At 52.6% G+C, this 26,977-nt stretch overlaps 2 protein-coding genes across 4 annotated transcripts in view; one reads left to right on the forward strand and one right to left on the reverse strand.

The window, feature by feature from the left end:
• Window positions 1–19,501, reverse strand: part of RASL12 (RAS like family 12) — a 24,240-nt gene extending 4,739 nt beyond the window's left edge. Inside the window, exons 1-4 of one of the 3 annotated variants that reach the window (XM_064361439.1) lie at window positions 19,284–19,501; window positions 9,115–9,171; window positions 1,456–1,529; window positions 552–742 (exon numbers count right to left, since the gene is read on the reverse strand). In XM_064361439.1, the coding sequence (XP_064217509.1) occupies window positions 552–742; window positions 1,456–1,473 (209 nt within the window). In that variant the 5' untranslated portion in view covers window positions 1,474–1,529; window positions 9,115–9,171; window positions 19,284–19,501. Of the gene's footprint in view, window positions 1–551; window positions 743–1,455; window positions 1,530–9,114; window positions 9,172–9,529; window positions 9,538–11,730; window positions 11,997–19,283 lie in introns of those variants that run through there. The other 2 variants (XM_064361438.1, XM_064361440.1) reach the window with 2 other exon arrangements.
• Window positions 19,502–19,533: 32 nt separating this feature from the next.
• Window positions 19,534–22,733, forward strand: KBTBD13 (kelch repeat and BTB domain containing 13). The gene has a single exon (XM_012454476.3). It carries the CDS (start codon window positions 19,603–19,605, stop codon window positions 20,977–20,979), a length of 1,377 nt encoding a protein of 458 aa, XP_012309899.2. The 5' UTR covers window positions 19,534–19,602; the 3' UTR covers window positions 20,980–22,733.
• Window positions 22,734–26,977: the final 4,244 nt, after the last annotated feature.

Genomic DNA, 26,977 nt, shown 5'->3' on the forward strand with positions numbered 1-26,977 from the left:
GAGTGGACTCTCTTCTAACTTTCAGGGTGCAGCCCCTTTGTGACCCAGAAACCTTTCCCTTAAGTCCTTGGCTGCCTGGAAGACCAACATCTACCATATCCTTACGACATAATCCCTTCGGCCAGGCACGGTGGCTCATGCCTGCAATCCCAGCACTTTGGAGGGCCGAAGCGGGCGGATCATCTGAGGTCAGAAGTTCAAAACCAGCCTAGCCAACATGGCGAAACCCTGTCTCTACTAAAAATAAAAAAACTAGCCAGGCGTGGTGGCAGGCGCCTGTAATCCTAGCTACTGGAGAGGCTGAGGCAGGAGACTCACTTGAACCTGGCAGGCAGAGGTTGTAGTGAGCTAAGATGGTGCCATTGCACTCCAGCCTGAGCAACAGAGTGAGACTCAGTCTCAGAAAACAAACAAACAAACATATAATCCCTACTACGTCAATTCAAAGGGATGACTGTTCTTAGCAGCCCACCAATCCCTAAAGATGCCACCAGCCCTTACAAGCAAAGAAAGCGAGCTCCAGAGAAAAGGGCCAAGCAGCCTGTGCTCACCTGTACTGGGCCATGTCCAGCTTGTTGCCCAGCAGCAGGGCAGGGAAGCTGCGCTGTGTCTCCTTCGCGTGCAAGGCGAGCAGCTCCAGGTAGCTGCTGCTGCCCTCGAAGCTCTGGCGGCTGTCGACGCTGTACACCACCAGGAAAGCATGGGCCCAGTTCAGGTAGCGCTCACAGTTCCTGGGGGTGTCCTGGGGCGAAGGAGAGAATCCCCACCGGGGGGCGGAGGAGGTTAGGGTAAAGGCCTTCACCTGAGCCGCCCAATCCCACCTCCCCACTCTCCGGGTCTTTGTATATTGTTCCTCAGCAGAGCCCTTTCAAAGGGGCACTTGACTGTGGATTTGGCTTGGTGTGAAAGGAGACATTGTCTTATGAACCTCCCTCCCACCATCCAGCCAGAGACTGGGAGACCTTGCTCCCTTGGGCACACAGCCAAAGACTCTGGCATGGCCCCTACAGAGACCTGGCTGTCCCTGGGCACCGCTGGTTTTCGGTCAGGTTCATGCTGCCCCTTTGGGTTCTGAGAGTAACTGGCATCCAGCCTTGGCAGGGGGTGGTGAGGACATGGGGGGAGATTTGTGTGTGGGAGAGACCTGGGCTGAGGGGCTCTCACCAGGAGCATCTGTGTAAACAGGTCTGCTCCTGCCTCCTCATGTACACTAGCACAGGATCTCAGAGCAGATGCCAGCAACCGTCGGGTCTCTCCAGGCCCTGTCCCATCCTTCTCATTTGGCAAAGGAAGGATTCAGGCCCAAAGAGGTCAAGTGCCTCATTCAGGGTTACACAGCAAACTTGAGCTTAAAAGGCATCTAAATGCCCATCTGAGGACCCATACTCTGGGCCAGGACTTCTCAGGAGGCGACACCGATTTGTAGCAGTGCATAGGTGATGGGGGTAATGTTACCAGGTCTGCAGTGTCCATGACCCTCAGGTGGACGGGCTGGTGGTCCACAGTCTCCTCGGAGCTGTAGGTGTCCTCTACAACACAGACGGTCAGCTGGGTCAGACACAGTGCCTTGGATCTAAGTTTGAGCTTCCCTCTGTGCTAGACCCTTGTGGGGCCTTGGGGACCTTAGGAGCTGCTCTGGGGCTGGGACCACTGGAAAGTCCTTGGTTCTCCCCCACATGGAAGCTACAGGCAGAACCTCCCACCAAGGAGTTGCTGCTCCACCTGCAGGGCTCAGCATCAGTGGTCACTCACAGACCACGCCTCGGGGGCGGGACTGTGTTCTGGGCCCAAACACAAAACCAGCAGGATGGAGTCGAGTGTGTGGCCCCAGGACCCTGTTAGCAGCACAGGCTGGCTCAGGAGCTGCACTGCCAGTCCCTCCATCCCAGAACCCCAAGCTTTCCTACCCTCTTCCCCTCTGACCATCCTCCTGCCCTCAGTGGGAGAAGAGACAAGGGAAAAGAGAAGTACACAATACGATGGAGGGATGGCAGTCAGACCCCGTTTAGAAATTCCGAGAAGGGGCTGGGCGCAGTGGCTCATGCCTGTAATCCCAGCACTTTGGGAGGCTGAGGTGGGCAGATCACCTGAGGTCAGGAGTTCAAGACCAGCTTGGCCAACATGGTGAAACCCCGTCACTACAAAAATAAAAAATTTATCTGGACATGATGATGGTAGGCGCCTGTAATCCCAGCTACCCGGGAGACTGAGGCAAGAGAATCACTTGAACCCAGGAGGCGAAGCCTGCAGTGAGCTGCGATTGCACCACTGCACTCCAGCCTGGGCGACAGAGTGAGACGCTGTCTCAAAAAAAAAAAAAAAGTTCAGAGAAGGTTTTACAAATAATCCTTGTCACTTGTCAACATGACAGCAGGGGAGTCTAGTGTCATCAAAAGTTTTCAGTTGGAGAACGTGGGACTAAATCCATTGTCAGCTACTTTTTAGCTGTGTGACTTGGCCAAATCACTTCAGCTCTCTGAGGCTGTTTCCTCATTTTAAAATGAGAATACTATGATTATATTGCTAACAGTTTCCAAGCCTTTCCTCTGTCTCCGGCGCTGTGTGAAGTGCTTGACGTGAGCTCATTTAACAGTCCCATCTCGATTAAAGACTTAAACATAAGACCTAACACCATAAAAACCCTAGAAGAAAACCTAGGCAAAACCATTCAGGACATAGGCATAAGAAAGGACATCATGACCAAAACACCAAAAGCATTGGCAACAAAGGCCAAAATAGACAAATGGGACCTAATCAAACTCCACAGCTTCTGCACGGTGAAAGAAACAGTCATTAGAGTGAATCAGCAACCAACAGACTGGGAAAAAATTTTTGCAGCTTACCCATCTGACAAAGGGCTGATATCCAGAATTTACAACGAACTAAAACAGATTTACAAGAAAAAAAAAACAAGCCCATTCAAAAGTGGGTGAAGCATATGAACAGACACTTTACAAAAGAAGACATACACAAGGCCAACAAACATATGAAAAAATGCTCATCATCACTGGTCATTAAAGAAATGCAAATCAAAACTACATTGAGATACCATCTCACGCCAGTTAGAATGGCGATCATTAAAAAATCTGGAGACAACAGATGCTGGAGAGGATGTGGAAAAACAGAAACACTTTTACACTATTGGTGGGAGTGTCAATTAGTGCAACCATTGTGGAAGACAGTGTGGCAATTCCTCAAGGACGAAGAAACAGAAGTTCCATTTGACCCAGCAATCCCATTACTGGGTATATACCCAAAGGATTATAAATCGTTCTACTATAAGGACACATGCACACGAATGTTCACTGCAGCACTGTTTACAATAGCAAAGACTTGGAACCAACCCAAATGCCCATCGATGACAGACTGGACAGGGAAAATGTGGCACATATACACCATGGAATATTATGCAGCCATAAAAACCGATGAGTTCATGTCCTCTGTAGGGACATGGATGAACCTGGAAACCATCAATCTCAGCAAACTGACACAAGAACAGAAAATCAAACACCACATGTTCTCACTCATAGGTAGGTGTTGAACAATGAGAACACATGGACACAGGGAGGGGAGCATCACACACTCGGGTCTGTTGCGGGGAAATAGGGGAGGGACAGCGGTGGGTGGGGAGTTGGGGAGGGATATCATGGGGAGAAATGCCAGATATAGGTGATGGGGAGGAAGGCAGCAAATCACACTGCCATGTATGTACCTATGCAACAATCTTGCATGTTCTTCACATGTACCCCAACCTAAAATGCAATAAAAAAAAAAAAAAGCCCCATCTCCCAGGACTCTGTAAGGACTGGTTGGGCCCTCCTGGGCCTGGGGCCTGGCTCCCCATACATGCCTGGTGAGGGCAGTGGGAACCATGGTGTTCCAAAGTTAATAGGGCAGAATCACATTCCCAGGGTTTTGTCTTTTTTTTTTTTTTACTTTTTATTTTCAAACAACTTTAGACTGACATAGAAGTTGTAAAATAGTACAGAGTTCCTGTGTACTCTTCACCCAGCTTACCCCAATGTCATCACCTAACATAACCACAGCCCAAGGATCACAAAGAAACTTACATTGATACGGTTCTATGAACCAAACTAGTGACCTTATTTGGATTTCTCTGTATCGTTCTCATGATCTCAAATCTGAGAAGTGGCCAGGCACGCAGAGGACCTTGCGGCCATGTTGGCAGTCATTCTCCCCACCCCAACCTGTGCCTGTGTCATTGGCCCACAAGTGTAAGTGCACTTGGTTATCACCTTTCCCTAGGTGTCCCCTGCCCTAGTGACCCTAAAGAAGACCCCCTTTGGCAGAACTGGGATGCTCTCTACCCTCCTGGCAGCAGCCACTGGAAGAGGGCACGCCCCCAACCCTGGCTGAATTTACAGTCAAACACTTCTCTCTGAGGGCCACTGGCAGCCAAGCCAGCCTGGACACACTCCAGGTCCACTAGCATCCAGCATGAATCATAGACAGCTTCTTGTCCCCAGCCTGCTTTGGGGACTTGGATAAATAGCTGCTCTTATGCAAAGACAAAAAAAATGTAATGGAAACTATGTCCCAAATGTTTAACTATATTTGGTCCAAGAAGAGCTGCCCCTAGAGGCTTACATCTCTTTCAGATCTGTCTTTATTTTCCAGTCAAAGATGTCAGACGCACCCCTTTTAAGGGTTCCTCCCAATGGGCTCAGTGTCCTGCCCACCCCAGTGAAAGGCGCTAGCCGCACCTTGGTCTCCTGCTGACAACATGACAGTCTTTCAAGGTTGCTGTTAGCTCCACTGTAGAGAGATGACGAGGTGAAGGCCCAGAGAAGGGATCTCACCCAAGGTCACACAGCAGAAGGAACTTGAACTTGCCCAAGGCCCAATCAGCAGAAGGAACTTGAACTCAGGGCTTCTAGGCTGGGATCCCTCACCCTCTGACTGCTCAGTGAATCAGCCCACCCTCCAGCTCTGTCTGGGCAGGGTACAAGGGAAGACCAGAATTGCCCAGTCCAGCGGGGACATGGAACATGGCTGCGTGAGCTGGAAGAAGCCTCGGAGCTCATACTGTCCAGCTTCCCCTTACAGAAGAGGTGACCGGCCTCAGGGGCTGGGGCAGGAGTGAGGGGCTCCTTTCACAGTCACAGTAACATCCAGTCCAGTCTTCCTATCACCAAGTCCCTGCCTCAGGATACTCTGGTGTCCTTAAATATATGGTCTTCCCAATACCTGGTTCTAATTACTAATTCCATGGACTTTTGTGCTGAGAGAAGAGTCATTTCCCAAAGTTGTTTTCCTCTAATTTACAGTAATAATATATATTTTTTGAGACAGAATGTTGCTCTGTCACCCAGGCTGGAGTGCAATGGCACGATCTCGGCTCACCGCAACCTCTGCCTCCTGGGTTCAAGTGATTCTCCTGCCTCAACCTCCTGAGTTGCTGGGATTGCAGGCACGCACCACCACGCCCAGCTAATTTTTTTTTCTTTTTTTTGGTATTTTTAGTACAGACAGGGTTTCACCAGGTTGGCCAGGCTGGTCTCAAACTCCTGACCTCAGAATATCCACCCACCTCAGCCTCCCAAACTGCTGGGATTACAGGCAGGAGCCACCCAGCCCAGTAATAATTTTTTAAAAGGCACCACAGAAGCTCATGTCAGAGTGTATGTAGGGAGCTGCCTTAAAAATGGTGCCTATGCCCTCACTGGAGCAGGAGGAGGGCACGAAGAGTGAGAAGCTGACATTCTCCCTGGGCTGAGTCAGATGAGGCATCCCCAGCCCTTATGGGAGAGGAGAATATTCTCCTGGAGACCCGACCATTCCTGCAGGGCTCAGCCCAGGCAGAGCCCTTCCACAGCCACTGAATCTCTCAGCTCCTACCAGCTCTACCAGCCACACCCCAGAACACCGCACAACTCTTACACAGCCAGAGCGCAGGCAGGCTATCAGTCCCATCTTCCAGATGGGGAAACCGCGGCTCAGAGGGCCCCGTGCCACACAGACCTCTGGCTCCAGGCCCTCTATGACACGAGGCTGCTCCTAAAACCAGAACTTACCCCCCCAGTTAAACCCTCATCTACACTGAGTCTAGTACTGTGCTACCTGCTGGAAACAGGAATGAGTCTCCACCCTCGAGGCTCACCAGATGAGCTCAGGCTCTCAGAAGACCTAGGAAGGGCGTAGAGAGTTGCTTTACCAGGACTGCTGATGGCTACCCGCCTACCTCCCAAGAATGTTGAGACCTTTTTCTACAGAAGAAAAGGTTCTGTAGACATCCCCCCCAGTCTCTGCTGCTGCTGCTGGAACCAACAATGGGACAGTGGCCGGAATCTTCAGATCCTTCTCAGCGGAACCTTTACGAGTGGCACGGGCCTCCCAGAGAGCCTGTGGGGGGATGTCTGGTTGGCTCTCTGACTCGTGGGCTGTCAGTATAGCAGGAGAGACCACAGGCTGAAGGGACTGACCACTGTGGGGCTGCCTGCTTCCCAGACAGTCTGACCATGCATTCCACTACCAGGTCAGAACTCCAAAGTTACTCAATCAGGAGGCTCAAACCACCACTGTAATAGTCTCATCCAGTGGGACCCCATGACAGTATGGATTGGAGGGCAGGGAGGAAGAGAGACTAGAGGTGAGTTGCCAGGAAAAATACAAGATGCGCAGTTAAATCTATCAAACAAAAAGGAATAATTTTCAGTGTACACATGACCCATGCAATATTTGAATTAGGCCGAATATGTCTGTTGAGGCCCTGTCCTTGGGAATCCCCTTTGTCCTTTCCCAGACACCGTGTCTGTGTGCCTTTCCTTCCCGCCCTCCCACCTCACCTCTGCCCTCGGTTTCCCCACCCCATCTCTATTCCATGCCCTGGCCTCTCGCAACACCTCCCCGGCCAGCACATCACTGTGCCCTGTGTTCTCCTCTCTCCAGAGCTGACCTCTGCTAATCAAAGGAGCTCCTCTGGGTGACCTTGGGCCTGTTTCCTTCACAGTAGCACTGAAGGGCTGTGGCAAGGCACCCGGGGTCAAGCAGAGCTTTGAGGAACAAACCCCTTAGGGACTGTCACCATGTCACCTGCCCTGCATCCCTGACTTACCCATGGGAATCCCTTTGCTCTCTCTGACACAGAGAGGGATGCTGTTTAAAATTTGGAAGAAGAAGCAGGGCATGGTGGCTTATGCCTGTAATCCCAGCACTTTGGGAGGCCGAGGTGGGTGGATCACCTGATGTCAGGAGTTTGAGACCAGCCTGGTCAACATGGTGAAACCCCATCTCTTAAAGAAAAATAAAATAAAATAAAATTTGGAAGAAGAGCTTCTGCTACCTAAGGAAAAGCTTTTTTTAAACCAGGGGACTAAATAGCCCTGATGTCTCTGCCTGCTCCAATGCTAGGATTTGGTGCTGGGCTCCAGCCTGAACTAAGGGGCTGGGCACCACTGGGGTAAGGAGCTCTCCCCTCCAGGTGTGGCAGTAGCCCTGTATCACGGGCCTGCTGCAGGCAGTGCAGGGGCTTGCACTTGTGTCACAGAGCCCTGGGCTGCTTTGGAGGGCTCTCAGGCCCCCATGAATGCTTTATTTGATTTTTATGAATGAGGAAAATAATCCAAGGCTGCAACACTCATTTTCAAAAGGCTAAGATCGGCCAGGTGTGGTGGCTCATGTCTGTAATCCCAGCACTTTGGGAGACTGAGGCGGACGGATCACGAGGTCAAGAGATCAAGACCATCCTGGCCAACATGGTGAATCCCGTCTCTACTAAAAACACAAAAGTTAGCCAGGCGTGGTGGCACCCGCCTGTAGTCCCAGCTACTTGGGAGGCTGAGGCAGGAAAATCGCTTGAACCTGGGAGGTAGAGGTTGTAGCGAGCGGAGTTCGCACCACTGCACACCAGCCTGGCAACAAAGCGAGACGCTATCTCAAACCCAAAAAACAAAACAAATGGCTAAGATCACCCAGACACCTTATTGCTCTCAGTGAACAGTTTACAACAGATAAATGTGATACATGTGAGCTTTAAGCTACATTTATACTGATAAAATCCTGCTTTGATTTGTTCTAGAAGGGAATCTAAGTCATTGTGTACAGGAAGCCATTTGAGGAGGAAGGAAAAGCCAAACTGCATTGAGAGCCTGCTGCGGGTCAGGTACTAGGCTGGAGCTTTCACAGGTGTTACTGCTTTAATCCTCACAGCAATTCTCTGAGATAGGTATTTTTAATACCCATTTTACAGACCAGAACACAGTAGCTCAGAGAGGTTAGCTGACTGGCTCAAGTTGCCAATAAGGGGCAGAGCCAGGCAGGATTGAAACCCAGCTCTGACTGACACCGAAACATTCCTTTCTGCAATACACCATGACGCAGCAATAAAAACGAGTTGTTTTCTCACATGGTTAAGAAACTGGTTCAGAAGCCAGCTCCACTAGAGAAGTTCTCAAATGTCTTGCCCAGATTTTCTGGAAGAGAACACTGAGTGACCATCTTGAAGAATAATACCTATTTGTTTCTTGATTTTTTTTTTTTTTTTTTTGAGATGGAATCTCGCTCTGTTGCCCAGGCTGGAGTGCAGTGGTGCGATCTTGGCTCACTGCAACCCTTTGCCTCCCTGGTTCAAGCGATTCTCCTGCCTCAGCCTCCCTAGAGGCTGGGGTTACAGGCGCATGCAACTATGCCCAGCTAACTTTTGCATTTTTAGTAGAGACGGGGTGTCTCCATGTTGGCCAGGCTGGTCATTAACTCCTCACATCAGGTGATCTGCCTGCCTCAGCCTCCCAAAGTCCGGAGATTACAGGCTGAGCCACCGTGCCCGGCCCAAGAATAATACTTGTTTGGATGTGGATGTCCTGGTATGTTTATTTTCATTTTCTTAAGTTTCATCACACCTCATATTTTAGGGTAAATCAGCCTCTCTCAGTTATGTGAACTGGGCCAAGCCCCCAATTCTCTGGGGTAGGCTGTGGAAGGGGTATTTCTGACACTTAAAACATCTTCCCCCATGGGCTGAGTCATGCTGGCAGCTTCTTCCTTCTGTCCCCAGACATGCAGTCCTGGTCAGCACCCACCCACGGGGTAGGTCCCAGGGGGGCACTCCAGGTGGGGTGCAGGTAGAAGGAGGTACAGGGAGGAGTAGTTTCTTACCCAAGTTGGGGTCGTATTCGCTGATAAACCTCTTGGTCAGAAACTTCACGGTCAGGGCTGCAAGAAGCAGAAAGATGTTGGCTCTGTCCCTCCTGCTGTGTCTAGCTGCTGGCCCCTTGTTTTAGGGAGGCCTTATCTAATCTCTGTGATCCCCACCTGACACCCATCTCAGCTCTCCCAGAGAACGAAGCTAGGAAACTGAGGAATTAGTTTGAGAGGCTCAGAAGAAACCAGAAATAGCGGGAGAGCCAAGTGCCTCTAATTGCACCCTGAAAATTTCTTTTAATGGCAAGGAAAGCAATGAGAGGCAAGCCTAAGGAGTGTTTGTGAAGGTATGAACTCCGGTCAGGACACGTGCAACCATTACCCTAGAGTCAGCTTGGTGAGACCACAACTGAAGGGAGGTGTCGCTCACCCCGGACAAATCATTAAGATTCTGAAGTGTGGGGCTATTTATTCCAGACTTTGGCTACAAGCCAAAAACACAGGATGAGCAGAGTTGATCAGTGGTTGATCCTTGGGTAGGGTATAAATCCCCAAGCGGCTGGGACTTCCTGGTGAGGTCTGTGTCCCAAAGAAACACCCTCTGGTCCTGGTCCTCCATATCGTAAGTCTTGGCTCTCTCTGGGGCCTCCACACTCAACACAGGTATCTCCGCAAAATGTAAAACTCAAGAATTAAGCTCTCTTTGGTTCAGAGTGTAGCCACATAAAGCAAAGACCAACCAACTACTATATTGAACCCTCAAAAAGTAATGTTCACTACTGCTTGTTTGGGAGAGAGGGAGGGAGGGACAAGAAAGAAAATAAAAGAAAGAGAGAGAGAGAGAAGGGAGGGAGGGAAGGGAAGGGAGGAAAGAGAGAGAAAGAAAAGAAAAGAAGAGAGTCCCTTTGGAGCCAGAAAGAAAGAAGGAAGGAGGGAGGGAAAGATGAAGGGAACGGGAGGGGAGGTGAGGGGAGGGGAAGGGAGGGAAAGGAAAGAGAGGAGAGAGATAGGGGAGAGGAGTGGGGGAAGGGAAGGGAAGGGGAAGAGGAGGGAAGGGAAGAGGAGCAGAGGGGAGGGGGAGGGAAGGGGAGGGAAGGAAAGGGGAGGGAAGGGAAGGGGAGGGAGGAGGAGAGGGAAGGGAAGGAAAGGAGAGAAAAGAGAGAGATAAAGGAAGGAAGAAAAGAGAGATAAAGGAAAGTAATGTGATGCCTGTAATTCCAGTGCTTTGGGAGGCAAAGGCTGGGGGATTGAGACCAGCCTGGGCAATATAGTGAGACCCTATCTCTCAAAAAATTAAAAATTAACCACGTACGGTGGCATGCCTATAGACCTAGCTGAGGCTGGAGGAGGTTGAGGAGGATCGCTTGAACTCAGGAGTTTGAGGCTATTGTGAGTCATGACTGCACACTGAACTCCAGCCTGAGTGACAGAGCGAGACATGACATTGTCTTCAAAAAAAAAAAAAAGATATTGTGAATAAAATCCTTAAGAGTCTTTCCTAGGATTCCTAACAGTGTCGGTTTGCAAACTAATACCAAGGGAATACATATTTTAAAATTCAAATTATTTCTTTCATATAGTCACTGGTTAAACTGTACCAGTTACAGAGTTACGGATAACAATATGATTTTCAAAGGGCAAATCTTTCGAAGGAAGAGGGTAATCCCTTCTGTAGGAAAATCAGATTCAGAGTCCCCTCTCTAACGGGGGTGGGGCTGGCTTCAAAATCAGAGAGTAGGCCCCCAGTGTGTCTCACAGAACACTCTGGGGAGGAAACCCGTAGCCAGCTGAGCTCGGGTTGGCCATCACTGATGGCTAAAATTGGAAAAACAGCCAATGGAGGACCCCCTCTGCCCTCCCTCCTTCCAGGAGGGACATAGTTCAGAGTTGACACAAATTATCTCAATGGAAGCCCAAGATCTTGGCTCATCAAGGACAATCCCAGGCACCTGGAACCATAACCCAATGTGTTTCCAGAAAGTTGAGAGGGGTCTGGCTTGAAACAAACACGTTTGATAAGAATGCACAACTTGTCCCAGAATCCCAGGGAATGGGGGTGGGAGTGAGGGAATGAACAGTCCCTGAGAAATCTCAACAGCTAGTGACTTCCCCAGCTCCCTTCCAAGCGGTGGGGGTGTGGAGGGGGAGGGGTTGGACGGGAAGTCTTCCCCCAAGTCTAAACTCAAAGAGGCTCCTCGGACGGGTGGGGGGGATAATCAGTGCGAACAGGTCCCTTCAGAGCCCGTCGCCAAGACTGACTGCTGGCCCCAGGGAGAGGGCATGTGGGGGTAGGGGTTGGTGGTAGGGGACTCCCGAGATACACACCCACAGAGAGAGGGGAGAGACAGCAGGGCTCACAGACACGGAGGACAGAGACAGTGAGAAGACACAAAGGGAAGAGGCAGGCAGGGACAAAAGACAGACGGAGGAGCTGAGCACGAAGTCGAGAGAAGAGAAAGGCCGGCAACAGGGAAACTGAGGCAAAGAAAATCACGGAGTCTTGTGCGACTCACCTGGGTAAAGGAGGCTCCCCAAGCCAGTGGAAGAACCTGCCCCCGAGTACGCAGACCACTGTCCCCCACCCACGCCCGGCTCCGCACCCGGCGGCTCAGGGTCCCCCGCGCCACTCACCGGACTTGCCGGCCCCTCGGCGCCCCAGGATGGCCAGGTTCACCTCGAGGGGCGCGCTCTGCGGCCCGCTGCCCGCGCGGGGTTTTCCAAACACCGAGGACATGGCGACGCCCTGGAGAACCACGCAGGTCTGCGGCCGGTGGGCCCCGCGCAGCGCGCCCGCCCGTCGGGGCCCTGGAGAGCGGGACGCGGGCTTCCCTGGCGCGCGCGGGCCCGGCCCCGTCGGCGTCCGCGCCCTCGGCCCCGCGTAGAGCGCCCAGCTGGCTGCCACCCGGCGGGGAGGAGGGGCCGGTGGAGCCCGGCGGGCGGGGCCGCCCCTATCGCCACCAAACTCCTTGTAAGGGCTGCGAAGCCCCCCGCGGGGCGCGCTCACTCGGCTCCCGGCGCGGGGAAGGAGCTCCGGCCAGCCGCGCCCCCACCGCGGGTCTCGGCCCCAAGGACCTGGCCCGTCACCCTCCCGAGCGTACCCAGACCCTGCCGGGAAGGAGCAGAGAGAGGGATCCCCAGGGTTAGGGGGATAGAGGAGAAGGATGTTTGCACTCTTCCCCAGCCTCCCACTCAATCTTTTCACCAGCAAGAAAATCCACCCCTCCCTCTGTTCTACCAAGCGGGCTCCGCCTCCTCCTCCAGGAAGCTTCCCGGGTTCAATTCCAAGCCTTGCCCGTTCTTTAGCTCAGCCTTGGCACTCTATATCCCCAATCACATTATTCTGCCCTTTCCTGTGAAGACTGTAGTGGCCTCACTGCAGAACCCAGGCTTCTGGGAGGGGCGGTGGGGCAGAGAGAACCCCTTACTAAGATTTCAGGGCCAATGTGGGTTCAGCTTCAAGAAACCTAATCCATCCTGAATTACTGTCTCTCCCTAATGGGAGCTAATGAGTTGCATGTGTTCATAGCTTGTTGTGTAAATGGGGTGTTTGTTCTAAAACCTGGCACCGCCTCTTGCCTACAGTAGTTCTGGGATTGGTAGTGAGCCTGGCAGGGGTCACCTGGTCATTCCCCTTGGGACTCAGGATAAATCTGGTCATGCCGAAGACAAACCAAAGGGCCCACACCACGACCCTGGGCGCTTAGGATCTAGTGCTAGCTCCTTCCCTGGAGTGATCTTGGGCAAGCCACCTTGTTTCTTTGGGCTTTGGTATCCCCATCTATAAATACTAAAGGAAGGGGAAAATGAGCCATAATAGAGAGTGACAGAATCAGCCCTGGGCTCCAGGCCTGTGTACATTCTAGAACCCTGTGAGGCATCTCTTCAGGAGCACACTCCAGGCTAGAGCGGGGAAAGGCACGGGGGCCTCAAAGACCTCTCCCGGCAGCCCTTCTTCTGCTTCCCCCAGATGGTTAGCTCATCTACCCACCCACCCAGAGAGGAACCATGGAAAACCAGTCTGCAGGCAGGGCCCAGGGTCAGAGCTGGACGGTAATAACGTCTCTTCAATGGAGAACAATCATTTTCCTGGCCAGGACATGGATATTGACTCAGCCTAATTGTGTTTTGGGGGGATCATGGTAAACTAGCTGTGTTTTAAGGTATTGGGTGGAATTTGTTTAGATTACACTCTCAGGCCAGAATTAGTCATACAGCTAATGACCAAGGGTTTTCCTTTGAGTTGTAGGAGTTGAGAAAGTGGGAGCCAAGTTCCAGCCACATCCCTGGGCTGGCCCATCCTGTGAAGACAGACTGGTTCCAGATGGGGCCTGTGGGGATAAAACCAATCATCTCAATTGACGACTTCTGGAGACAGGGCTAGCTGTGGGCCTACACCGGCCCAGCTGCATGTAAACTTAATCTCTGTTACTTCCCAGCTTAAGTGATGCTGGGATGTTACTTGACATCTATCTGGTCTTAGTTCCTCATCTTTAAACTTAACCAACCAAGAGATGGGAGATGCAAGATTCTAGCTCGGTCTGAGGGTGAACTCTGTAACCATCTGACTGTCCATAGTTAGAAAGGACTGTCTTTGGTGGAACTGAACCCCTCTCCCCTGACACTGGCAGCAACCAAGGGGGTGTCCACTTTAAGAAGGCGTTGTAGAGGAGACTCCATCATGACTTGCTACGGTGCAGTAAGATGACCCTTAATTCTCTTCCAGTTCAGAGATTATTTGAGCTGGTGGCCAGCTGGTTGCTGGGACCCTCAGCTGTGACAGCTCAGTGCTCAAAGTCTGCCCCTCCTCTGAGGCTTGGGAAGAAAACAGTGCCCACCTCAAAGCTGCGACCAGCCCTTCTCCATCCCCAGTTTCCTCACCTGTGGGCTGCTACTGTTAGACCCTGGAATAAGCTACTTTGCCCTTCCGGGCCTCATTGCCTCATCTTTAAAATAAGGACAAGCCTGGGCAACATCGTGAAACCCTGTCTCTACAAAAACATATAAAAAAAAATTAGCTGGGCATGGTGGCGTGCACCCATAGTCCCAGCTACATGGGAGGCCACGGCGGGAAGATAGCTTGAGTCCAGGTGGTCGAGGCTGTAGTAAGCTGTATTTGCACCACTGCACTCCAGCCTGGGTGACGGAGCGAGACCTTGTCTCAAAATAAAATAAAACAGGGACAATATCAAGAAGTATATTAGATGACGTGTGTCCTATCCAGAGCTTGAAGAAGTAGGGTTAGTTCCCTCTCCTCCTCTGGATATAAATGGCACACGTTTCTCATCCACCCACAAAGAAGTCACAACCGTTTAGTGACATTTGTACACTTTAGGTCGAGAGAGGTTATTCTGCTAGGGCAAGTAACACAACTCTCCTTACCCTCTACCCCCAACCCCCATCGAGGGTCTCATAGGAGGCCCCAGGCACTCAAAATGCAGAGGATGTGGCACCAAGCCCAGCAGCGGGTATGCAGCAGGTGCTCACTCGCTATCTCTGGAGTGAACGACTGGAGCAAATATAGGTCTAGACACGTAGGCCTGTGAGGTTTTCCTGATGGCAGGGCCTACCCTTGCCACCCATCCCCAGGAGCCACTTCATATAAAGCTAAGTTTTTGGTGTCCTCTGGTGATGTGGCTGCCTCTTCTGGAGGCACAACATGACAACCACTTCTGTGCTTGTTGAATGATAAGTTCAGATGTCAAAGCTGAGCCTTAGAAGTGAGATTCAAATTCCACTGGACAGATGAAGCACTGTACCTTGAAGAGTTCGGGTAGCTTTTGTAAGGCAGTGGAGGTACCAGTATCAGAGCCCAGGCAGGAATCCTGACTCCCAGTCCAGTGCTCTTCCTTCTCCAGGTCCAGGCAGTACAAGCCACTCACTACCCTGTGTGCAGAAACACCTACGTGCATGGGTGACAAGGGCCAGGGCATTGCCATCAGACTTCAGAGGGTAGGGGTGTCTCACAGGTCAAGGGTTATAGCTTCTCTATCAGACTGGAGACTCCCACAGGTTAGCATCCCAGAGAGTCTACTTAACAGACGCCTACTGTGTGCCAATCATTGTGGATACAGGGATAAACAACACTAGATCTGGGCTCTAGATTGGCTCAAAGTCTGAGGCAGGCTCCTTTCTCCTTTCTTTGCCCCCCATCCCCAACTTCACACAGTGTGGGGGATGCAGAGTGGAGAGAGAGGTTGGTGTGGGGTCGAGCAGGGCCTGGGAACTCTGTGGGCTGCCCACAGCCGGGATAGTTCCTTGTCCTCCCCAAATCCCAGAGGGACACTCAGTGTCCAGGAGGAGGAAACTCTCCCCAGCTGCAGGCCACACCCCACTGGGGCCTTGTGGGTGGGACAAAAGGGCTGATCCTCAGCCCAGCCTCAGGAAAACATGACCCCCCACCTTGGGTAACCCCCTCCCCACTGCCTGGCTGCTGAAGGTGGAAACTGGGTGTGTGCACAAGCCCCAGCCCACTCAAGGCAGGGATGGACTTGGAAAAAATCAAGCCAAGAGCAAACTTCAGCCAGGAGGGGTTTGCGCTCCCTCCGCCCCGCCCCCCCCCGCCCCCGGCTCTCTGGAGAGGGCCAAGCAATGGTTCCATCTGGTTGTGTCTGCCAGTTACTAGGTGTCTGGAACAGGCCATCTGGGAGGGAACTATGGTCCCAGGACTATGCAGCAGCCCAGCCCCTGGGAGTCAGTCCTTCCGCAGCCCTGCCCCCAGCAGAAGGCAACTGTTTCCCTGCCCTGAGGCAAGGTGAAGGTGAGGAGAGGGAGCTGGGGTCAGTGGGTGGGGTTCGGTTCAGCCCCACATCCCTATTCACGACCAAGGAAAAGCCCAGCTCATTTCTAAGCCTTTCTTCCTTCATCTGTGAAGTGGGAACAGTCAGACACCCTCTCCCTACCACTAAACCCACCAGCGAGGAAGGACACAGTCAAGACCCAGCACTGAGAGCCCACTGGTCCCCAAGATTGGGACTGTCATATCTGCTGCCTGGATATCCCAGGCCATTCAGCCAATATCCAGCCTTGAGGAAAGAGAGAAGCTGGCAGAGGGCCTGGGATAGTATTCGTGGGGACTCCTGCCCACCCATCCCCCCATCTCCTCCTCCTCTTCCTGTCTGGTCCCTGGGGCAGAGAGTCAGAGATATTTCTGGCTGCCTCCTCCAGGCCTCTGGCTTCCCAGGCTCACACGAGTGGTCCCCACATCCCATCACTGCTTTGATGGAGTGAACTGGGTGGGAGTTCCCTAGCGGGGAGCGGGGGCGGGGCACATTCCTGCTGAGTCTGCAGATTCATACGTGAAGATCTATGCGTATTCTAAGGGGGACAGAAGTTCCCCTGCCTTCTTCCCACCTTCTACTTGGTCGTTGTGAGCCACTTATCCTCCCTAAGAAGGCCTGCAGGTAAGGATGGGGCAGCTGAACATCTGAATGGCAGATACCATTTTACACATGTCTGGGCCTCAGTTTCCTCACCTTAGAATAAGGTGGCAGGTGGAGATAATCATTAAGCTCCATTCCATCCCCAGCTCCATTTTGGGACCCATAGTTTTAGTTGGTCACCCAGAAAAGTGCTGTGCAGTGGGTAGCAGGAGGCCTGGGGCTGTCTGCCTCAAGCTACAAGACCCTGAGCACGTCCCTTTTCCCTCCGCCCCAGGTCCTCCACTGTAAGTGAGAGGACTGAACCATTATGAGCCTGCAGTGCCTTCCGAATATGCCCTCCTGACACAAGGTGACTGCCCAGCATTCGTAGCACAGAGAGGCATCGGAGCACTGTGGTATGGCCCAGCATTTTGGGAGGCCGAGGAGAGTGGATCACTTGAGGTCAAGAGTTCAAGACCAGCCTGGCCAACAAAGTGAAACCCTGTCTCTACTAAAAATACAAAAATTAGCCGGGCGTGGTAGTGCATGCCTGTAGTCCTATCTACTATGGAGGCTGAGGCAAAAGAATCACTTGAACCCAACAGGCGAAGGTTGCAGTGAGCTGAGATCACCCCACTGCACTCCAGCCTGGGCAACAGAGTGAGACTCTTGTCTCAAAAAAAAAACAAAAAAACAAAAAACCAACCAAACAAAAAACCCAACAACAACAAAAAACACAATGGTATGGGTATACCCTCCAGCGGTCCCCAGCCTTTTTGGCACCAGGGACCGGTTTTGTGAAAGACAGTTTTCCCATGGACGGCAGAGGGGAGATGGTTTCGGGATGATTCAAGCATATTACATTTATTGTGCACTTTATTTCTATTATTATTATAACATATAATGAATACTTATACAACTCACCATAATGTAGAATCAATGGGAGCCCTGAGCTTGTTCTCCTGCAACTAAACAGTCCCATCTGGAGGTGATGGGAGACAGTAACAGATCATCAGGCATTAGGTAGACTCTCATAAGAGCCAGGCAACCTAGATCCCTCCCATGCACAGTTCACAACAGGATTCACCCTTCAATGAGAATCTAATGCTGCTGTCACTGACCTGATAGGAGGCAGCGATCAGGCAGTAATGAGGATGGGGGGTGGCTGTAAACACAGACGAAGCTTCGCTTGCTCACTGCTCACCTCCTGCTGCGTGGCCTGGTTCCTAAGGTCCATGGCCCTGGGGTTGGGGACCCCTGCTCTAGAATCAGCCTGGCTGCATTCCAGGCCTAGTTTTGCCACTCTCTGGCTATGTGACTAAACCTCTCGGCAATTCAGTCTCTTCATATATATGAAATAAGGCCATTAATAATTTTTAATTCACAGAGTTGCTATAAGCAATAAATGAATAATATCCATGGTGAGGGGGAGAAATAATAGTATCTACTCCTTCGACTGTTGCAAGGAGTTAATATAAGGTGCTTACAACAGTGCCTGACACACAATGCAATTTAAGTGTTAGCTATTATATCAGGAATCCCTTTTTCTCATCCACAGGCATATGATCCCCTAGGCAGCCCCACTTCCTTTTCCCAAGGCCTGGAGCCACGCAGCAAGTGTGGAATTCCCATTCCCATCCCAAGTCAGAGGCTTTATGGGATGCTCATCTTCAAAGCAGGGTTGCTATCCTTCCCATTTTTCAGAGAAGAAAACCGAGACTCAAAAAGAGATTGGACTGGCTCAGAGTCAGGGCCAGAAGTCCAGGACAAATTAAAACCCTGGTCCTGGGCCCCAGTGTGGCCCAATGTATTTGCTCCATCTCTGCCTCATTCTCCAATTTGCCTGTCCCACTCCTCTCAGCTGAAGAGGTGGGCTGGGTATTCATTCTGTCTTAGTTTCTTCCTAGCACAATGGCCCTGGACAAGTTACCTAAACTCTCAGCCTCATCCAGAATATTTCAGATGTTGTCCCAAGACTGTGAAATAGGTGTTATTATTGGTCCTATTTTATTTTTTTATTTTTATCTTTTTTGAAACAGAGCCTCACTCCTTTGCCTAGGCTGGAGTGCAATGGAGGGAGCTTGGTTCACTGCAACCTCAGCCTCCCGAGTTCAAGCTATTGTCGTGCCTCAGTCTCCCAAGTAGCTGGTATTACAGGCTAGCGCCACCATGCCCCGCTTTTTTTTTTTTTTTTGAGACAGAGTCTCCTTTGTCGCCAGGCTGGAGTACAGTGGCGCAATCTCGGCTCATTGCAACCTCTGACTCCTGGGTTCAAGTGATTCTCCTGCCTCAGCCTCCCGAGTAGCTGGGATTATAGGCACGCACCACCATGCCCAGCTAATTTTTGTATTTTTAGTAGAGATGGAGTTTCACCATGTTGGCCAGGACGGTCTTGGTCTCCTAACACCGTGATCCGCCTGCCTTGGCCTCCCCAAGTGCTGGGATTACAGACATGAGCCACCGCGCCCGGCCATATATATATGCATATTTTGTATTTTTAATAGAGACAGGATTTCCCCATATTGGCCAGGCTGGTCTCGAACTTCTGGACAGCTCTTCCAGGCTGACCCCGCCCTGCTGGTGGAGCTCTGCGGCTTCTTCCGCTCTGGAATGCGGAAGGCGCAGGCCACCGAAGTGGCCTGGGCGTTCTGAGCGTGGGCAGCTTCCGTGCTGCGCTGCACGTGTTCCGCCCCATCGGCCGGCGATGGCAGAGGACGACAACCCACCCGCCTCAGCCTCCCAAAGTCCTGAGATTACCGACGTGAGCCACCGTGCCTGGCCTACTGGCCCCATTTGGAACATGAGGAACGGAGTTAGGATACTCACACGAGGCCACACAGCTGGAAAGATGCAGGTGAAATGGGTATCTCCGTAGCAGCCCTCAGTGCGCCACCATGCTGCAGGTCACGGTATATGGTCATTTTTACCATTTCTTCTAAGGAAATGAGTGACCACACAGGTCTCCAGATGCCCTCCGGGCCCGCAGCCATACAGCCTGTGGGCCACTACATCACATGAGCCGTACTATCTTTAGCCAGGGAGAGATATTTATAGCCCCCAGGAAAGTTTTTCGCTGGGGGAGCCCCAGAGTCGGTGGCCGGCGAACCCAAGGCCCCAGCGGCGGCCTCTGCCCCTCCTGCCAACCATGCTACGGGGCCTGGAGACCCCGGTGCAGGTGTGGGTGGACGGCCAGCTCTTCCAGGCCGACCGCGCCCTGCTGGTGGAGCACTGCGGTTTCTTCCGCGGCCTCTTCCGCTCTGGCATGCGGGAGGCACGCGCGGCCGAGGTGCGCCTGGGCGTTCTGAGCGCGGGCGGCTTCCGTGCCACGCTGCAGGTGCTGCGCGGCGAGCGGCCGGCGCTGGCGGCGGAGGACGAGCTGCTGCAGGCCGTGGAGTGCGCCGCCTTCCTGCAGGCGCCGGCGCTGGCGCGCTTCCTGGAGCACAGCCTCACGTCGGACAACTGCGCTTTGCTGTGCGACGCGGCCGCCGCCTTCGGCCTGCGCGACGTGTTCCACAGCGCCGCGCTTTTCATCCGAGACGGCGAGCGTGAGTTAGCTGCTGAGCTGGCGCTGCCCGAGGCCCGCGCCTACGTGGCGGAGCTGCGGCCCAGCAGCTACGTGGCGGTGAGCACGCACACGCCCGCGCCCGGCTTCCTGGAGGACGCGTCGCGCACGATGTGCTACCTGGACGAGGAGGAGAACGCGTGGCGCACGCTGGCCACGCTGCCCCTGGAGGCCAGCACGTTGCTGGCCGGGGTGGCCACGCTGGGCAACAAGCTTTACATCGTGGGCGGCGTGCGCGGCGCCAGCAAGGAGGTGCTGGAGCTGGGCTTCTGCTACGACCCGGATGGCGGCACGTGGCGCGAGTTCCCCAGCACGCACCAGCCGCGCTACGACATGGCGCTGGCCGGCTTCGACGGTTGCCTCTACGCCATCGGCGGCGAGTTCCAGAGGACCCCCATCAGCTCCGTGGAGCGCTACGACCCGGCCGCCGGCTGCTGGAGCTTCGTGGCCGACCTGCCGCAGCCGGCCGCTAGCGTGCCGTGCGCCCAGGCGCGTGGCCGCCTCTTCGTGTGCCTGTGGCGGCCGGCTGACACCACCGCCGTGGTGGAGTACGCGGCGCGGGCTGACGCCTGGCTGCCGGTGGCCGAGCTGCGGCATCCACAGAGCTATGGCCACTGCATGGTGGCACACCGCGACAGCCTCTACGTGGTGCGCAACGGACCTTCGGACGACTTCCTGCACTGTGTCATCGACTGCCTCAACCTGGCTACGGGCCAGTGGACGTCGCTGCCCGGCCAGTTCGTCAACAGCAAGGGAGCGCTCTTCACGGCCGTGGTGCGCGGAGACACCGTCTACACGGTCAACCGCATGTTCACGCTGCTCTACGCCATCGAGGGCGGCACCTGGCGGCTGCTCAAGGAGAAGGCCGGCTTCCCACGGCCAGGCTCCTTGCAGACCTTTCTCCTAAGGCTGCCTCCTGGCGCTCCTGGGCCTGTGGCTTCGACAACGCCAGAATTGTGACCTCTGGGCCGGCTTTAGGAGGGAGAAGACGCCCCAGCTCCTCACTAAGTTATGGCTGAGTGTGTGACGCCGGCCTTAGGACTAGCTGGCAACTTCCCTCTTTCTACTGAGACACCCAGGTCTGGTGCCTTCCAATGGTGTGGACATGTTTAAGCAGCTCAGGGAGCAGCGACGATGCCCTCAAATTACTTGTGCTCTGCTGAGAGCTGGTGGGTCACAATGTCAGTGAAAAGGGTAGGGGGAGTTGGGATTCGAATAATCCAGGCTTGTATATAATGGACTAGTGATTGAGCATGGCTGGGAGTGACTTAAGTGATGCTAATCAAACTGCCAGTAGTAGGCAAGAATTAGGCACCTACTGTATGCGCAATGCAGTGTTGTGCTTAATGAGAGCTGTAGTTGCCCACAGGGATCCAGGAAGCTTAGAGGGTAGCCCAGAAAAAAAGTCTTAACAGTTACAATACAACAAAAAGGTTTACACACACTTGTCTTGATCCACAGAGGTGAAAGCAACATGCAAAAAATTTTAAAACCACCTACAATATAATAAGAAAGTGCTGAAGAAATCAGGGCAAAGGGAAAATAGGAAGAGGAAAAATATATAACTCCAGAAAGGAGGAGAGTGTGCAAACTCTAAGGAGGAGATGCACAGGATACCATTAGCTGCTGAAAGGGGAGGCTCAGACCATAGAGGCTGAGAGCGCAGAAGAGAAGCAGGGTTGGAGAAGGCTGGAGCAGCTGGGGAGGGGCTCTGCAAATCCACCCAGACTGGCAGAGCAGCAGTAGTTGGGGCATCTGGAGAGGGGGTGAGGCTGGGCCAACTTGTAGCAGATAGTGACTGAACTGAGCTTGGAGTGGGACCTGTAGGGGTGAGAGAGGATTCTCCACGTTCCCTTTTGGGACTCTTAGGGGAGCACCCAGGTATAAGCCCTTGCCCACCCCCTTTTGGCCATCACCATGGGGACAGTGGAATGTTATCCTGCATGACTTCAGGTCACGCAAGGTATGAGCCAAATCCTGCCTCATCCTCCTCAGTCGGAGCCCCTCCTTCACATTCTACAGCTTTGTTCACTTCCTGTCATATTCTGCCCTTCCCCTGGCGGGAATGCCCAGTCTCCTCTTCCCTGTCAGCGCTATGCCATCCTCCTCTGTGCAGCACTGGCTGACCTGGCTCTTCGTATTCCTGACCTGGGCTGCTTGCATTGCTCATTGGACCCCTGGCTGTAACATCGTTGTGTGTGCACAACCGCGTTTGCAGATTGTAAGGACAGAGATCCCGTTAACTGAGCTGGGGTACTTCCCTGCCCATAAATAAAATGATGCCATCTTGAAAGAACCCAGGCTACAGAGGCCACTGGTTAGGAACCTATTGCTGACCTCTGTTGTTGGATGGGGACTTTCGTTCCTTCATCAAAATCCTCAGCTCTGGCTTCTGGGCAGCTGCCTGTCCCGGCCCTCTCCAGCGTCTCTGTGGCCTTGGGAAGACTTCTCTGGGTGGTCCTGATTGGTCTCCATCCCCTAGGACCTGAGGCCCATGGGGAGTCTTGGCCTCATCAGAAGTGGAGAATGCAGTGTCAGCATGGCACCTCTCGGGGCAAGGAGGTTCATGTCAGGGCTGCCGCTAGCAGCCTCTTCTCTTGGCCTATGTCCCAAGCCTGGAGAATGCTGCCCTCAGAAGCCTGGGACCTTCCAGCCCTGGAGTAGCCTAGTCTGATTAGTCTCAACAATAAACCCTGACTTTTGCAACTTGTGAATGATGTGCAAGGTACTTTCACATCCGTCTTTCCCCTCCAGATCTACCTTGAGCCTAGTACTTGGGTACCCTCTTCCTGTAGCAGAAGCTGACCCGCTAGCCCAAAGCCAGACAGCATAGCCGCAGAGTTCCTCACTTGTGGCTCTATCAAGATGGAATTTTTTTTTTTTTTTTTTGAGACTGAGTCTCATTCTGTCACTCAGGCTGGAGTGTAGTGGTACAATAACAACTTACTGCAGCCTTGACCTCCAGCCTTGATCCTCCCCACCTTAGCCTCCTGAATAGCTGGGACTACAGGTGCACACCACCACAGCTAGCTAATTTTTATAAGATTTTTTATAGAGTTAGGGTCTCACTGTGTTGCCCAGGCTGGTCTTGAACTCCTGGGCTCAAGCAATCCTACTGCTTGGCCTCCAAAAGTTCTGGGATTACAGGCATGAGCCACTGTATCTGGCCTCAAAGTGTAATTTTTATGACAGGTTAAAGATTTATTTAATTCACCTATAAGAGAACCAAAAAGAATGGCAACGCTGATTGAAAAGAGCATTTGAGAGACAGATTTGTATATTTAGTTGGAAGACACATACTGAAATAAGTTTGCTAAGTTAGAAAACTGGCGTATGCCTTACAGAACAAAAGCATAATTTTTGTTCTCCGCTGAAAAATCCTTTGCATCTTCACATACATGCACGTACGTATTTGTGCACGTGCCTGCAAGTTAGCATGTAACTTCACAAAGTCTGGGCTCTGTGGCAAATTGTAAGGCAAAAAGGAACATTCCCCTTGAAAATTAACTTCTCTGATCAACCCTGTCCCAAGGTGACACTGAAAGGAAATAGTCCTCCTTTTGACTTACTTTCAAGTTACGGATAATTTTTCATAACAGTACAGAGCATCTTCCTCTTTGCTTATGCCTCCTGACAGGGCCAGATGCCTGCGACTTGCCACATCGTGTTCCGGCAGCTCACAGTCTCTCTCATCCCACAGGACTGTCTGCACTTGGGGCTGCTCAGCCCCGGCCTGCTGGCTCCTGGCATTTGGTTGTTCTTCATCCAGTGCAGCCCTTTCTGAGATGTCTTTTCTGCATAATAATAACACAGTGTTCACAGAAAGCTTTCCCACAGTTGACTTACTTGAGCTTTTAAGAATTTTTTTTTTTTTTTTTTTTTTGAGACGGAGTTTCGCTTTGTTACCCAGGCTGGAGTGCAATGAGACGATCTCGGCTCACGGCAACCTCCACCTCCTGGGTTCAGGCAATTCTCCTGCCTCAGCCTCCTGAGTAGCTGGGATTACAGGCATGCGCCACCATGCCCAGCTAATTTTTTTTTGTATTTTTAGTAGAGACGGGGTTTCACCATGTTGACCAGGATGGTTTCGATCTCTTGACCTCGTGATCCACCCGCCTCGGCCTCCCAAAGTGCTGGGATTACAGGGGTAAGGCTTTTAAGAATTTTAAGTGGTAGATAGTTTGGCAACACCCCTACTCCCGCAGCTTAATGGAGGAAAAAAGCTCAAAGATCATGTGATTAGAAGAGGCTCCTTAGGAAGTGGCAGAACCTGCTGTGAACCCAGGGCCGTAGGGTCTCCGTCCATCTCAGGAAGTGTGGGGAAGCTTTTGTAACCCAGGCCACCTTCTCCTCTGCCTAAGGGTCTGCACAGTTAAGGCTCTGCTCCACCCACAGCCAGCATGTGTCACCACTGCCCACCACCCTCAGCAGGGATGGTGACCATGCCTGGGGTGCAGCTGAGGAAACCAGCAAAAAGCCAGAATGGCTCACCCAGTCATACAGCCAGTTAAGGGGAAGAGCAGGTACTTGAACTCAGGACTTGAGATTCTCAGCCTCTCATTCCCCGGCACCTCAGTTTGACTACTGCACGAAGGTGTGGAGACACAAGCCAGGTGCAGCTGGGCACATTACAGAACACTGGAGTTACTGAGCTCAGAGGGCTGGGTTTGAAATCTCTGTCCCAGCCCAGAGGTTTACTCTGAGAAATCCATCCTTTCAGAGAGGTGTCCACCCACACAGCTTAAAGCTGCAGGGAGCATTTTCCTGAACCTGGTGGCAGCCCTGCAGCCCAACTCTCTGGAGCCCTCTCCAGTCATCCACAAACGTTCTTCTTGCCCCTGACTCCAGATACCCTGCACCCCAAGCCTTCCTCTCCCTGAAATCATCCTATCCGGTTCACACTATCTGGCAGAGGTAGAGAAGCTGCCCGCCCCCCCGTCCTCCACCCAGGGCCCGTTTCCACCCCCTCCGCCCCATCCTCCACCCAGGGCCCGCTTCCACCCCCTCCGCCCCATCCTCCACCCAGGGCCCGCTTCCCCCCTACCCTGCCCCGTCCTCCACCCAGGGCCCGCTTCCCCCTCCTCCGCCCCGTCCTCCACCCAGGGCCCGCTTCCTTGCTGGCTTCTCTTCAGTGTGCTCACGGGCAGCCAGAGCCGTCCTAATGCAACACAGTGCCACTCAGACCACGGTGCTCCCCCTCTGAAAGACAAAGTCAGTCCTTTCAGACTCTCCCTCCCTCTTTCCTCCCTGACTCCATCTCCTCCCACTCCTCTCTGGTCTCGTTGCTCTTCAGATGCACCAGGCACACTCCCAGCTCAGGGCTGTGGCCGGTGTCCCTCTGTCTGCGCACCGCCTCACCCCGCCCCACCTCCTGCAGGTCCTGGCTCAGATGTCACTTCGATCCCGCGGCCTCTCCTGACCTTCCTACTTAAAATCTACTTCTCCCGTCTCTCACGTGCTCTCCTGCCTTCTCCTGTTTGCTTTTCCTCCGTAGCAGCGTCACCTTCCATGCTGTCTTTTCACTTGTTTGCTGTTAGTTTCCTCCTACTAAAATTTGAGCTCCACGAAGGCAGAGGTTTTTTTCTGTTTTGTTCACTGCTCCCGCATCAGGACCCAGAACAATGACTAGAACATAGTGGGCAGCTTAAGAGACGATTTATATAGTAGGGACTTGAGAAATATTTGTTGAATGAATGATACTCGATGTCAGTTGAAAGAATGAATTAATCAATTGATCAGTCAGTCAAGGAAACTCCCTAGAAGAGATACAGAGAAACACTCAGATTTCAGAGGACAGGGGTATCATTTCTGGCAGGGCTGTGGCAGGTGGCCAGGGAAGACTTTTCTGTAGAGGTGACAAGCTGTCAAGTTCGCAGTACACCCTGGGAAGAGTGGGATCTGAGAACGGCAGCAGCTCATGGGTCGCATCCCTTCTTCCAAGGGAAGGGAGGAAGCTGGGATTGGAAATGCTAATCATCCTGTGAAGAATGGCTCCTCTTGGCAGTGGAATACACACAGGGCTGGTCTGTTTATTTTCCTTTGGCCCTAAGCAGCTGGGCCTCTTTTTCATCCTAATTGCTTTGCTTCAAGTTGCTGTCACATCCCAGGAACAGCAGCAAATTAACTGTGCTGGTGGGAGACACAGCTGTCAGAAGACAGGCTGCCCCCAGCATGCCGGTAATGGGCATGGGATACGGGACCCCCAGGAGGAGGTCTTGTCCCAGCAGTGCCCTCTGCAGCCCCTGTGATTCTGCCCCAGCTGGACTGGGGAAGTACAAAAAGAGGGAGCCCTTCTCTCTGGCATCCGAGTAACTAACAAAGGGAAAATGGGCCTTTTGTTGGGCTGCAGGGTCTTGGAGCAGGGTATAAGCCTCTAGTTCCACCCTCTCTTCATAGGGAAGGAAAACAAGGTTGTGGGTTGGGGGCAAGCAACTTTCCTGGAGACACAGCAATGCAAGTGGACCACCCAAGCTAAAGCCTACTTCTCTGGAATCCTCCTCCCAATCGGAACATGCTGTTTCCTGTGCTGCCTTCCAGGGCGCTCACGAGGGAGCTTCCCCATGGTGACCCATCATCAGGCTGCCCGCCCTGATTCCAGGCTTCCATCCTCATCTTTTCTAGGAAAGCTCCTCTACACACACAACCCATGCAACACTCAGATTCAGCGGATATAGACAAGGGAGTTAATCTCTAATGGTATTTGGGCACCTGGGCCCTTCAGATCACACACTCATGCACGTGCGTGCACGCACACACACACACACAATTTTGCCAACTCTGTAGGAGGTCAGAAACCACTGAACCAGCTTGCTTCTCTTTCCAGGTAACGTATTTTCATTCTAACTGTGGTCTTAGATACGCCTGACTGCAAAGTCCTGATTAGCAAAGAGAATTTCAGGTGCTCAGAGAGGAAGCTAACACTAGGCTGTGGTGGAAACGAGGGACTGAGGACTCTCTA

This window comes from Aotus nancymaae, unplaced genomic scaffold (genome assembly GCF_030222135.1).
Source record: "Aotus nancymaae isolate 86718 unplaced genomic scaffold, 86718_ANA_hifiasm-v0.15.2.pri h1tg000041l, whole genome shotgun sequence".
Lineage (NCBI taxonomy): Eukaryota > Metazoa > Chordata > Mammalia > Primates > Aotidae > Aotus > Aotus nancymaae.

Excerpts from the sequence above, each read along its gene's own strand:
- KBTBD13 (XM_012454476.3), top strand. The coding sequence starts at position 19,603 with ATGCTACGGGGCCTGGAGACCCCGGTGCAGGTGTGGGTGGACGGCCAG.